Here is a 13,270-nt window from a genome sequence, read left to right on the forward strand (position 1 = left end):
CTAGTCACCAGTTCTTTTTTTAAAAGATCTTATTAATTGTATTCATTTACTAGGGTTACTATAACAAAAAAGCTGCCCCATACTGGGTGTCTTAAACAAAAGAAAATTTATTTTCTTGCAGTTCTGGAGACCAGAAGGCCAACATTAAGGTGTTGGCAGGGCTGGCTTCTCAAGAGGCCTCTCTCCTTGGCTTGTCAATGGCCGTCTTCACCTGGTCTTCGGTCTCTTCCCTTGTGCGTCTGTGTCCTATTCTCCTCTTTTAAGGACACCAGTCATACGGGATTAGGACCTACTCATAGGACCTCATTTTACTTTATTAGCTCCAAATACAGCCACATTCTAAGGTACTGGGAATCGGGATTTCAACAGGAATTCAGGAGGGACACAATTCAACCCATAACATGATTCATACTTCACATCCTTTTCTGAACCAGAAATCTCTCATCAACATGTCTTAATGTAAGAGCAAATACAGTACAGAATGTATAATGTATTTAAGTACTATATAAGAAACAAATAAAAAGGATATTAAATGTTATTCCACCTGAAATGCTTATCTCTTTCCTCCACTTTTTACTCTTGATAATGAAACAGTAAACAGCACTTCACTTGCAGCAGCTTAAAAGTATGTCATCCTATGCCCATCCTTTCTCCCAAGTCTGAAATCAATTATTTTATGTGTAACTAAGAATATATTATTACATTCAGAACTATTCTTCTCATTGATAGAATTATCAATTTATAAGACATGACCTAGATAATCCTAATGCAAGTTAAATCAGCTAATAAATATTATGCATTATTAAACAGCATGTGATTTGATTATACAAAAGCTTTACTACCAAAAACAGTTTAAAGGGACTTCAACAGAGGTGACTTTAAAAAAAGTGATTACTAGAAGTATCTACTAGGCATTCTAAATATTGATTGTCAAGAAAAATAAGCAGGACCTCCCTGGTGGTCCAGTAATAAAGAATCTGCCTTGCAATGCAGAGGACGTGGGTTCCATCCCTCGTCAGGGAACTAAGATCCCACACGCTTTGGAGCCACTGAGCCTGTGTGCCACAGCTACCGAACCGACATGCTCTGGAGCCTGTGCTCCACAGCTAGAGAGTCTGCACCACATGCCGAGATCCCACATGCCACAGCTAAGACCCAATGCACCCAGATAAATTAAAACAAAAACAACTAAAGACAATCAACTACTTCTACTACATGGTACACACCTGTACATAAGGGAAGATTTCTTTATAATGACATACCAAATTATAAAACAGACCAAATATTAATTATACCATTGACTTTTTTTTGTAAAACATCTAAATTATAATTGCTCTATCAACCTCAAACATTCTGTTATAAAGGAGATAATGTTAATTTTAAGTGGCTGAGAAATCACTATTTGTTATATTTTTACAAGTTAGGTACTTAGAATCATAAGACTCTTCCTTTCACGTTAGAATGTAAGGTCCATAAGAGGAAATATTTTTGTCTATTTTGTTCACAGCTCTGCTCACACTTAGAGAAGTGCCTGGCACAAGGCAGGCACTCAGTAAACATGATTGAATGATATTTTGCATAAATATCATGACAAACAGGTATAAATGAAGAGTGCCTGCAAGTTAATATTTTTATGGAGAAAAAAACCCTCTCTCTCTCTCTCTCTATATATATATATATATATATACACACACACACCCAAATGAGTGTTGTCTATATAATAGTCATGTTGGGTGATAGATGTACCTCTTCTTTTCACTGCTTAAAATAATCCTGAAACTCCACTTAGGGTTATTTTAGAAACTGTATAAGAAACCCTCTTCCTTTAGCCTTATAAAATTTTGGACCCCTCCCCTCTCCAAAATATCAGTCAGCTCAAACTATTTCCTCATTCACTAGAAAAGAAACTGAGGAACAGAGATGAGCCACCATTGAAGGTCTGCAAAAACAGGAACTTTGCTTACGAGTAAGTATAACAAAGCATAACTTATCTCAAGCCAATGATCTGCTGAACTCCCCTGACTATACTACAGCAAAGTTTAAGATAGGTCTGTTGGAGAATTAATCTTTAAAATCTATATAATAGATAATAAGGACCTACTGTATAACACAAAGAAATCTACTTAATATTTTGTGACAACCTATATGGGAAAAGCATCTGATAAAAGAATGGATATACTATAACTGAATCATTTAGCTGTACACCTGAAACTAACAATGCTGTACATCAACTATGTTCCAATAAAAGATAAAAATTCAATTAAAAAAATTTAAAACATCATCTTGAGGCCTTCTCAAAGACTCCTTTAAATATGACTCCAATTATCTGTCACTGTGTATGAATGGATTAAACACCGTGATTACATTTAATGATTTAAATTTACAAATGAACTTGATGTCCATAAACCATACTTGCAATACCAAATATATGGATCTATTTTAAAAGGGTCTTTGAATATTCTTCCCAGTCATTGTTTAGTTTTGCAGGAGTTTTATATTCTGATGACTACTAATTTTTATCATAAAAATGTTTTGGCTTCATATATTCTATTAATAACATCAGTTTTCCTGCTGGATATTTCAACACTTTTTCCTCCGAAATCAAGATTCTTTTTCACTAAAAGTAGTGAGAAGAAAAAGACACAACAAACTATTTATTTGTTGGTTATCAACACTGATTTACTGTTTTCTGATGGTTTAGAAATGACGAGTTATTTCCTAGCTACTTCCTTCGTAGAAATGTCTAGCAGTGTCTCATGTATAACAGTGATCTAATAATTAATGAATAATAACTTTAATAAAAGGAAAATCTGATACTATTTAAAAATAAGATACTATAAATACCTGTTTTACAGTTTAATGCCAATAATTCCATGTTTAAATGTCATTTAATTTTCAACAAAATACCTGTTTTCTATAGGTCCTCTCTTACTCACCAAATCATGCATCTTTTCCAGTATTCATCACTTTGCTGTTTATAAAAATGGGTCTGACCTTTCGGAAAAAAATCAATAAATCCTTTTGAAAATTTGATGAAATCTATGGATCCTTTCCCCCTAAAACACACACAATCATGAAAGTTTACACATCGATTGTAGGCGTGTTTAGATGTCTTGAAGCACATCCACTGACTCTTGGGGGTATGGACCCCAAATTACATTTTATAATATATCTCTGCATATAAGTATATCCATTATGTATGACTGTATCTGAGACAAGCTCTATGCATACAGTATTGTTCAGTTAAATTATATTACAGCATAATCTTTACTGGAGAGTCAACTTTCATGAACACATATGCTGCTTTAGATTACTGGAATCTCATTTGGCCTCCTGTGCTATTAATTTACTTTATAATAAATTACCCATACACTGGGGAATTAAATCAGATTATAACAAACTCCCTTAAGTGGCAAAGGTAAGAAGGAAGAGAAATGTAAGGAAAAAAAGAAAAGGTAGCTAATGAAAAAAACAGGTTCTCAAGAGGGGTGCCTGTGTGTCAAAGGAAAGTAAAGAAGTTGAAGACATAATTAATCTACCTTATAATTTTGTAAGACCCCAATAACCCTAAAAGTTTAAATAAACTAATTGAGGCAAGGGAAAATAAATGTGAAATCAGTGGGGAAAAAAGAAAAACCCATAAAAATAGGAACAATGGATCTCTGTGAAGTGTACTAGGTCCATCCTTGAGCTACAGATGGAACAGAGTTGTAGGTAAGCAACTGAAAAAATATGTAAGAGATAGGGAAAAGTATCTCCAATAGAACTGAAAATACTTTCAAAGCATCTGACAATCCATCCTAGATGGATCTTTTATTTCCAAAGACAAACCACTCAAGTTGCAACTTGTAGACAAAACTTTTGTGAAGAATTTCAAAGTACACTTCACATTAAGGAATGTAGACATCCCTCTTTCATCTCACAGAAATAAATCTTGAAAATATTCATCAAATTCTTCTTCCCTGTTTAAAAGAAAAAGTATACATATTGATTAAAATCAACAGAGAAAAAAATTACTAGGTGACACATTATATGAAATTAAGGTAATTCAAACCAACATACTTGCTAGTTCTTTTATATATATATATTTCATGATTCAGCTATCAAGTAATTCTTGGCTTATATAATAATCATAACTAGGCCCAGACTGATTAAAGTGTTGTATATGGTGGCATGTATCCCTAAACATATTTATACCTAAGATTTTACTCTGAAGTACTTCGTGTTATATCATTGCTTCTCTTTACTTTTTTGGTTGACTTTATTACTTACTCTGTTCATTCTCATTTCAAATTAATGAAAAAACTATTTTAAGGAAAAATACAAATCTTACTCCTAAGAATAGGGACGATCTGCTTAGGCTGCAGGTTTTATTACTCTGAGAAGAGTAAATATGTATTTGTGGCAGTGAAGATTATATCTACAAGAATAGAACTCTGAAAGGAGATACTAAATTATAATATATTAAAATATGAAAATTAAAGTACTAAATAAATATTAGTGCTAGGAGCCCAGAGCAGTACAATGAAAATAGCACAGGTTTTCAAGTCAGACAGTATTTAAGTCCTAGCTCTGTCAGCTACTAGCTAGGTAAGCAAGTTATTTAACTTCTCTGGGCTCAGTTTCTTTATCTATATAATAAAGAACATTACATTTCCTCAAAGAGCTGTTGTGACGATTAAGTGTATGTACAGTTGCTTTTCTTCCTTCTGGGAACAGAGAATCAAGCTACACAAATTCTGCCTACCAAACTCTTTAGGAAATGTTCTTTTAGATTAGAAATTCACAATGAGACTCCATCATTTTGTTTTAAGTGACTGTGACGGATAAACCCCCACAACCATGTTCAAATTAAAAAAAAAAATGAACTACAGAATCAGATACAGTTGATTTAAGAATTACCTACAATTTGGTATTCTCCATGCTACTGTCCCTTTTCCCAAGCATGACAGCAAAATGCAGCTGAATTTTTAAAACTGTAATAAGAACTTAGACGTATGAAATTAGCTGAACCTCTGTGTGTACTCAGATGTTAGTACATGATGTCAAGTTTTTATAAGGTCACAAAGAGCTCTGGATTATGGAACCCCTCTTAGGCTTTACTTATGGATCTTTACTGCCATAAAGGTGAGTGGACTCTGAGACCTATTCTTTCATTTTCAGCTCTTCAAGGGGAAATTTTATGGTCAAAAGTTAAGTTGATAGTTTGACTAGGATAACAATAACTTTTTAGAAATCTGATCTATAATGACCACTCATTTTGGAATTCTTTATTTGGCAAGAAAAAAAAAAATAATAGAAAACAATCTTTTTTTTTTTTTAAAAAGGCCTCTTTTCAACACACTTGAATTCTATTACACTGAGAACATATTATACAATTAGCAAGATGTTTTATCATCAAGTGTGAATTATGATTGATTCAATAAATCTCTTATTATGAACTAAGAAGACTGGATTAACAAAATGGGACTAAAATTTATTGAGCACGTATTATATTGGTAGGTATTGTACCAGGTGCTTTATATTCTTAATTATATTAAATTTTCATAATAAACTATGTAGTCAGTATTATTTTACCTTCTTTCAACAGATAAAGCTCAAGTGGTGAACATCCCACTATATAAGAGCTGATAATATTCCAGCCTATATCCCAACAGCTCTTCCAACCAATAACAGAGAACAATGCATGTGTCGAGTTGTCTGTCTTTGGGGGCAAGAAAACTTTGACACCTGTATGTATCTTTGAGGAATTCTCCTGTACAAGTTTATGATAATCAGAACATCATGGATAGGCTCTAGAAGCTAGTAAACAGGACCTCTCTGAAAGAACCTAAGTGAAGTCTGCTGCTGCTGAGTCACTTCAGTTGTGTCCGACTCTGTGAGACCCCATAGATGGCAGCCCACCAGGATGCCCCGTCCCTGGGATTCTCCAGGCAAGAACGCTGGAGTGGGTTGCCATTTCCTTCTCCAATGCATGAAAATGAAAAGTGAAAGTGAAGTTGCTCAGAAGTCTTGGGGGTCATTTGTTAAGGGGAGATGAGGAAAGAATTACTCACCAAGAGGGAGCTGGGTAAATTGGCTGTTCGTGGCCGTAAACAACGGCTGGGAATAAACTGATCTCATGGTCCTTAGCTTTAAATCAACATTCATGATGCTAAATTTTTCATTAAGTTATCAAAAATGGCTATGGTCATAGCTTTCTAGACTGACTGTAGAAGGTATGCAATATCATTTTCTATTAACATCAGGACTTACTGTGATTTTTCATCTGTCTCTGGTAGTGGGCCCTTCCAAAGTTCAGACTCTGAAGCACTTTCTTCCTCATCAGAGTTTCCTGTTTATTTAAAAGAGATTTTTTTAAAATGTGCATATTAAATTTAAAACACATTTTGAACTATCCACCAATAATGCAATTAACTTTGGATTTAACTCTGGTTTAGCTTCAATTTTTATGGCTCTCTGAAAATTTAATTCACTTTTCCAGACTAATAAATTCTTTTGAAAAATAATAAGCTGAGATATACCAAAGAGCCTCAGCAAATAGACCAAGGATTTAAAGTCTCATGGGAAACTTCTCTAAGTTATAGTGAGTTAAAGTAACAATTCCAATATTAACTCTATATTATAAAGGGAAATAGAGTTATATTACCTCTTGAAATATAGTTGTCTTTAACTTAGTTTCTTCTTTTTATTGATACAAAAGACATACAGGTTAAGATTTTTGTAAAGACTATATTTACATTAGGATCAAGACCTCAAGAACTGAACTAGTACACAGGACTAGCTAGTAAAATTATGAAAAAAACAATTTGTCAGATTTTTAAAAAACTAATGCTGATTACATTAACTAGAAGTCCAATTCAATGAAGAAACAGCTCACATACACTGTTAGGAGTAAATACCCTTTCCTTGAGGAAAATCTGGAAATATAGATCACTTTAGACCCTTGACTGGCAATGATGCTTTAAGAAATTTATTAGAATAAACAAGCTCCTCAAATATATATATATATATATATATATATGAAGATATTCATTGTATAATAGCAACAACAAAAGAAAACAACTTAAATCCCCACCAATTACGGATTATGGATTTGGTTAAATAAATACTATATGGCTGTTTAAAAAAAAACAAACCCTTAAAAAAAAACAAAACCATTAGCATATCTGCGATAGAACACTATGTATGCTAGATCAAAATTTGTAAAAGTTACAGAAAGCATGCATAGTATAATACAATATGTATTAAAACATTATATCTACATACATATATATATATTATATATATATATATAAGTGGTAAGTTTGTGAATAACCAAACTTAACAGTGATTGTATTACACGTAGGCCTGGGATATTTTTATTCTCGCAGTTCAGTTCAGTTCAGTTGCTCATCGTGTCCGACTCTTTTCGACCCCATGAATCACAGCACGCCAGGCCTCCCTGTCCATCACCAACTCCCAGAGTTCACTCAAACTCATGTCCACTGAGTCGGTGATGTCATCCAGCCATCTCATCCTCTGTTGTTCCCTTCTCCTCCTGCCCCCAATCCCTCCCAGCATCGGGGTCTTTTCCAATGAGTCAACTCTTCGCATGAGGTGGCCAAAGTATTGGAGTTTCAGCTTCAGCATCAGTCCTTCCAATGAACACCCAGGACTGATCTCCTTTAGGATGGACTGGTTGGATCTCCTTGCAGTCCAAGGGACTCTCAAGAGTCTTCTCCAACACCACAGTTCAAAAGCATCAATTCTTCGGCGCTCAGCCTTCTTCACAGTCCAACTCTCACATCCATACATGACCACAGGAAAAACCAAAGTCTTGACTAGACGAACCTTTGTTGGCAAAGTAATGTCTCTGCTTTTGAATATGCTATCTAGGTTGGTCATAACTTTGCTTCCAAGGAGTAGGTGTCTTTTAATTTCATGGCTGCAGTCACCATCTGCAGTGATTTTGGAGCCCAGAAAAATAAAGTCTGACAGTGTTTCCACTGTTTCCCCATCTATTTCCCATGAAGTGATGGGACCAGATGCCATGATCTTCGTTTTCTGAATGTTGAGCTTTAAGCCAACTTTTTCACTCTCCTCTTTCACTTTCATCAAGAGGCTTTGTAGTTCCTCTTCACTTTCTGCCATAAGGGTGGTGTCATCTGCATATCTGAGCTTATTGATATTTTCCCCAGCAATCTTGATTGCAGCTTGTGTTTCTTCCAGTCCAGTGTTTCTCATGATGTACTCTGCATATAAGTTAAATAAGCAGGGTGACAATATACAGCCTTGACGTACTCCTTTTCCTATTTGGAACCAGTCTGTTGTTCCATGTCCAGTTCTAACTGTTGCTTCCTGACCTGCATATAGGTTTCTTAAGAGGCACTTCCAAATTTTTTTATTATTATTTTAAACAATAATCATGTATTACCTTTAAAGAGCAGTAAAAACAATAAAGATACTTGTATTTTTTAAATACAACAAAACAGATGTTTCAAATGTATCACCCTATATAATCAACTAAAAATTATCAAATACTGCAATACATATCATGAGACAATAAAATTATATGCCACAAAGTAATTATGCTAGTAAATAATTCCTCTCCAATAATGACCGTTAGTCTGGAAAAGAACTGACACCAATTTGTCTTGTTGATACAGAATGTCCCTTAGTTAAACTCAACACAAAAATAAAGCAGCACTGATTTGCCATGGTGATTCTAGCCTTTCATCTGTTGGACTTTGATGCTTGAATCAACAAGTGTATCTGAACTTTGGTTCTAACTGATTCTAGCACAAATTCTAACAAAAACAGAAAAAAAAAGGCGGGGGGAAGGGGCTGTACTTCTAATGATCTACACACAAAGATGATAAAATTATAAAGCTTTGGGAGTAAGCTTTGTCATTTCCTACTCCAGGGGATCTTCCCAACCCAGGGATCGAACCCTAGTCTCTTGCTTCTCCTGCACTGGCAGGAGGCTTCTTTACCACTAGTGCAATCTAGTAATTAGATATTATCGATTCATATGTCTCCTGCATTGGCAGGCAGGTTCTTTAACACTAGCACCACCAACTCAACGACAGCCAGCACTGGAACTGCCAACGTCCCAAAACAACATTCGAAAAAGACAAAAGTCTCCTGCTCTTTATTTTTATGAAAATTCACTAACTGAGCTAACAAAAAAGATCTTCACAACCCAGATAATCACGATGGTGTGATCACTCACCTACAGCCAGACATCCTGGAATGTGAAGTCAAGTGGGCCTTAGAAAGCATCACTACGAACAAAGCTAGTGGAGGTGATAGAATTCCAGTTGAGCTATTTCAAATCCTGAAAGATGATGCTGTGAAAGTGCTGAACTCAATATGGCAGCAAATTTGGAAAACTCAGCAGCGGCCACAGGATTGGAAAAGGTCAGTTTTCATTCAATCCCAAAGAAAGGCAATCCCAAAGAATGCTCAAATTATCACACAATTGCACTCATCTCACACGCTAGTACAGTGATGCTTAGAATTCTCCAAGCCAGGCTTCAGCAATACATGAACCGTGAACTTTCAGATGTTCAAGCTGGTTTTAGAAAAGGCAGAGGAACCAGAGATCAAATTGCCAACATTTGCTGGATCATTGAAAAAGCAAAAGTTCCAGAAAAACATCTATTTCTGCTTTACTGACTATGCCAAAGCCTTTGACTGTGTGGATCACAACAAACTGGAAAATTCTGAAAGAGATGGTAATACCAGACCACCTGACCTGCCTCTTGAGAAACCTGTATGCAGGTCAGGAAGCAAGAGTTAGAACTGGACATGGAACAACAGACTGGTTCCAATAAGGAAAAGGAGTACGTCAAGGTTGTATATTATCACCCTGCTTATTGAACTTCTATGCAGAGAGTACATCATGAGAAACGCTGGGCTGGAGGAAGCACAAGCTGGAATCGAGATTGCCAGGAGAAATATCAATAACCTCAGATATGCAGGTGACACCACTCTTATGGCAGAAAGTGAAGAACTAAAGAGCCTCTTGATGAAAGTGAAAGAGGAGAGTGAAAAAGTTGGCTTAAAACTCAACATTCAGAAAACTAAGATCATGGCATCCAGTGCCATCACTTCATGGGAAATAGATGGGGAAACAGTGGAAACAGTGACTGACTTTATTTTTCTGGGCTCCAAAATCACTGCAGATGGTGACTTCAGCCATGAAATTAAAAGATGCTTACTCCTTGGAAGGAAAGTTATGACCAGCCTAGATAGCATATTAAAAAGCAGAGACATTACTTTGCCAACAAAGGTCTGTCTATAGTCAAGGCTATGGTTTTTCCAGTGGTCATGTATGGATGTGAGAGTTGGACTATAAAGAAAGCTGAGTGCCAAAGAATTGATGCTTTTGAACTGTGGTGTTGGAGAAGACTCTTGGACTATAAGGAGATCCAACCAGTCCGTCCTAAAGGAGATCAGTCCTGGGTGTTCATTGGAAGGCCTGATGCTGAAGCTGAAACTCCAATACTTTGGCCACCTGATGCGAAGAGGTGACTCATTTGAAAAGACCCTCATGCTGGGAAAGATTGAGGGCAGGAGGAGAAGGGGACGACAGACAATAAGATGGTTGGATGGTATCACCGACTCAATGGACATGGGTTTGGGTGGACTCCAGGAGTTGGTGATGGACAGGGAGGCCTGGTGTGCTGTGGTTCATGGGATAGTTGGACATGACTGAGCGACTGAACTGAAACAGCTAACAAAAGCACAGAAAAACTAATTAGGCCTAATAAAGTTATCATCATGGTGTTATCCTGCTAATGTCAGAAAACAAACCTACCAGGCTTTTTAAAGTGGACAGCTAATTTCAAAAGGCCTTACCACCAGCTGTTCTCTTGTTCCTGCTCAAGAGTACTTATCATATGCAAGCTTTCCTACACCAGCTTTCTGCTATCAGACAATCCAGTTTTACTAAAAAAATACAATTGGTTTAGAATAACATTATAAAATAACTCTCTTTGATAGAGGACATGCTGAAAAGTGACCAAATATCCTTAGAGAATCAAATTCTACAAGATTGAAGGTCCCTTTTAGCCCTATGAGGGCTTCCCAGGTGGTGCTAGTGGTAAAGAAACTGCCTGCCAATGCAGGAAAAGCAAGAGACTCAGGTTTGATCCCTGGGTCAGGAAGATACCCTGGAGTAGGAAATGGCAACCCACTCCTGTGTTTTTGCCTGTAAATTCCATGGACAAAGGAACCTTGAGGGCTACAGCCCATGGGGTTGCAAAGAGTTGGACACGATTGAGCACATGTGCATGTACACGCACATACACACACACGAATCTAAAATATCTAGTTCCCTGAGGGTGACAGAAACTACAAATCACTTCTTTGATAACTGCTACAACCTGCCAGAGGTGGGAACGGTGTTGACGAGGAAATAACAATTAGAAGACTGGGCGACATAAAATAGATGCTTGCATTTTCGTCAGCATCAAATCTACACAGTAATTATTGGCAAGTGGCGATCACAATTTAAGTCACTGATTCTGTGTTGGAAGGAGAGCTTGGAGGTCCACCTCTTAACCAATGAATGAACATCTTAGTGTAATAACTCCAGTAACAAGTGGCTGTTTAATCTACACTTAAACACCTCACTGCTTCCTGAAGCAGCCCATTCCTCCATTCCATTCTTCAGATAGTTTTAATTGACAAGTTTTGCCTTAAATTAAGGCAAAAATCTGTCCATGGGCTATTTTTATCCACAGACTCTAGTTCTGCCAAGCAGCCACCAAAAATGAGTCTCCTACATAGTAGCAGTCTTGCAAATATCTACAGATTCTATGTCTACCTCCTTACCCCTTCCTCTTCACTTTGTTCTAAGCTAAACATCTAAGGCTCCCTCAGCCTTCTTCCTATAAAAACATCTCAAGTTCTGGCAATGCTGGTTGTTCTATTCTTGACCTGCTTTAAGTTTTCAATGTTCCTTTTAGAATGTAATGCAAACTGCATATAATTTTCCCTACATGCTCTGAATAATAAAAGCAGGTCTATCATCTTGGTTTTTCTGGATATTATATACCTAAATAACTCAGCTTACTGAAGAAGTGGCAAGTCTCTAACTATGAAAACAATGGACAGGTCAGACTTTTCACAGACTTTTGATCCGACCTACTGCAGAAAACAAACACAAAATCTAATGTCCAGTATTTTCTTTTTCTCTGATATAACAATAATAGCTACAAATTATCAAAGACTTACTTTATAATAGAACATGCTTTACATGTCTATTATTTCACTTGACTCTGATAATAATCCAGTGACATCAAACCTCTTTGCACCCATTTTACAGATAGAACTGAGACACATATCAAATAATTTGATGTGAATTTGTATAATATATGTGTCAAAACTGGGGTATAAAGAGTGGGCTTACTTCACTGATGAAAGTTACTGATGATATAGGTAAAAGGACATACACTCTGGTGTTATAAACCTGTGTTTAATCATAGCTCTGCCATTAATCAGCTATCTGACCTTAGGCAATTTAAGTAAATTCTCTGGGTCTTGCTTTTATCTACAAAATGGGATATTATGTGTCCATTACTAAAATTAAATGTGGTACACAACTAAACCACTTGCAATTAAGACAATTAACAAAAGCAAGTTAAAATTCTTTTTCCCCATAGAAACTGGGCTTTTCTTTTTAGACTTGGTTTTAACAATCAATATGTTACATGGGGGTAAAAGGGTAACTGAATATTACCCAAATGGAAATGAAATATAGAAAGAGCAAAATCTGAGTTCTAAAATTGCCAAGACCACCTAAGACAGGTCACTGATGACCTGAGAAGATATCTGGGTTTGACAAACCCTAACAAGGTACCTGTCTCCTACTTGAAATGGTACTACTTCAAGAACCAAGATAAGGCAGATGTTGTTCAGACTGACTACAGTATTCTCCCCTCCCTACCACTAGAAGTCTGACCTAGCTGAGGAGAGTTGACAGACTTAAGGCTCTCTCTGGGAAACGAGGGAGGATTCAGAGAGCTGGGGGAGGTAGGGGGAGGACAGTGGGAGGGAGAAGGAATGAAGACAAAATGAAAGAATGAATATAAATGGCAAGTAAAGACCCTTCCCCCAAAGATTACTTTAATGAAAAACTGGAATTGGAAAAGGACAATCTTTTTTTCTACATTAAATTGGACTTCACACCTCTAACTGCAATGTATAGTTGGAAATAGGCAAAAACTATAAATTTTCCCATTTTAACTTGTTATGCTTTCTAAAAATATATATACTTACT

General features: G+C 36.3%; 1 protein-coding gene across 11 annotated transcripts in view; it reads right to left on the bottom strand.

Annotated features, from left to right (window-relative positions):
* Window positions 1-3,773: 3,773 nt before the first annotated feature.
* Window positions 3,774-13,270, bottom strand: part of LOC129636495 (protein FRA10AC1) — a 39,631-nt gene continuing 30,134 nt past the window's right edge. For all 11 annotated transcript variants that reach the window (XM_055559931.1, XM_055559934.1, XM_055559933.1 and 8 more), the window contains exons 14-15: window positions 6,256-6,334; window positions 3,774-3,962 (exon numbers count right to left, since the gene is read on the bottom strand). In XM_055559931.1, the coding sequence (XP_055415906.1) occupies window positions 3,920-3,962; window positions 6,256-6,334 (122 nt within the window). In that variant the 3' untranslated portion in view covers window positions 3,774-3,919. The remainder of the gene's footprint in view (window positions 3,963-6,255; window positions 6,335-13,270) is intronic.

Source organism: Bubalus kerabau, chromosome 22, assembly GCF_029407905.1.
Source record: "Bubalus kerabau isolate K-KA32 ecotype Philippines breed swamp buffalo chromosome 22, PCC_UOA_SB_1v2, whole genome shotgun sequence".
In the NCBI taxonomy this organism is placed as follows: domain Eukaryota; kingdom Metazoa; phylum Chordata; class Mammalia; order Artiodactyla; family Bovidae; genus Bubalus; species Bubalus kerabau.